The sequence below is a fragment of the Priapulus caudatus genome, unplaced genomic scaffold, assembly GCF_000485595.1.
Source record: "Priapulus caudatus unplaced genomic scaffold, Priapulus_caudatus-5.0.1 Scaffold98, whole genome shotgun sequence".
Lineage (NCBI taxonomy): Eukaryota > Metazoa > Priapulida > Priapulimorpha > Priapulimorphida > Priapulidae > Priapulus > Priapulus caudatus.
The window spans coordinates 166166-167591 of NW_014577159.1; the positions used below are offsets into that span (position 1 = coordinate 166166).

At 46.2% G+C, this 1426-nt stretch overlaps 1 protein-coding gene across 1 annotated transcript in view; it reads left to right on the top strand.

Annotated features, from left to right (window-relative positions):
* Window positions 1-1426, top strand: part of LOC106805050 (SCY1-like protein 2) — a 72309-nt gene that overhangs the window by 60081 nt on the left and 10802 nt on the right. Inside the window, exon 12 of the mRNA XM_014806523.1 lies at window positions 34-146. Within this exon, the coding sequence (XP_014662009.1) occupies window positions 34-146 (113 nt within the window). The remainder of the gene's footprint in view (window positions 1-33; window positions 147-1426) is intronic.

Here is a 1426-nt window from a genome sequence, read left to right on the forward strand (position 1 = left end):
GAGATAGACTGTAACAGCTTCAATCTGTTGCAGCCCATGTGCTGAAGTCGTTCATCTACTTGCTGGAAGTCGCCGAGGATGAAGAGTACCAGTCTAAGCTACTTCCCACTCTCTACTGTGTGTTTGTGCTGCCAAAGTCTACACAGGTACCAGACTAAACTACTTCCCACTCTCTACTGTGTGTTTGTGCTGCCAAAATCGACACAGGTACCAGTCTAAGCTACTACCCACTCTCTACTGTGTGTTTGTGCTGCCAAAATCGACACAGGTACCAGTCTAAGCTACTACCCACTCTCTACTGTGTGTTTGTGCTGCCAACGTCTACACAGGTACCAGCACTGCTTTCGCCGAGTCGAAATTAGACGCGATATTAGAATGAATTGTTCGCGCGGGAAAACTCGCTAGAATTTCGCTCGCGTTGGTGACTGCCACTAGTAGTTCCGAATGTAGTTATCGCCCGCGGCCAGTGAATAGCTGTCAATTGGCTTCGTCTGAACGACGACCGCGAAGATCTGAGCGTCTAGACTCCAAATATAGCCGTCGCTGCCGCTCGGTCAGCAGTGAGTAATAACCAATTGATGTGATCAACCAAAATGCAGGTCGACGTGTCGCGAGATGTCGACACATCTGCGAACAGACGCGAATGATTTGTTGTCGGTATTCCCTGTCAAACTGTGCTGACTCGCGCGTACGCAGCCGCTACGGATTGCCAAGGAATAAGGTCGCTATGAATACCGCTATTCTGTCCTCTGCTAGCTCAGGCTATATAATCACCTTACGTTTGATTTGCAACTGAAAGCGCGCTTCGCTGAGAGCAATTAGAGCTAATAAATGAAATATTAGCGATGCTGATCCTTTAAACAATGACAGATGTCGCATCGAATAAAGGTATAATTTGTCAACACTTAGTGGGAACGTTCGCGTGCGTTTGCCGCTGTTCGCTATGATTGAAAATGTTCTTTTTATATAAATAACTTTTTTTCTTTTTTACTTGCGCGACGGTAGATGCAAGTGAACAGTACAGTACGGACATACTCCCTCGTGTCATTAGTGGGAGGAAATTAACTAACACGCTTGATTTTACTCTAGCTCCCTCGCTCTTATATTAGCTTTCCTATAAACCCGCCCACACACACCCACGCGCGTAATATAATAACAGTATATAATAACGTACACGTGTGTGCGTGCGTGCGTGCGTGCGTGCGTGTGTGTGTGTGGAAGAGTGACACGGAAATGCATGAGCGGAGAGTAGAAAAGTATATTCATGTATTTATAAAAATCATCATTGATTATATATGTGCGTGCGTGTGTGTATAGAGACAGCGAGAGCGAAAGAGTGGAAGAGGGAGAGGAGCACGACATGTGTGCATGGAGAAGAAAACCTGTACACTCACACACACACACACACACACACACACACACACAC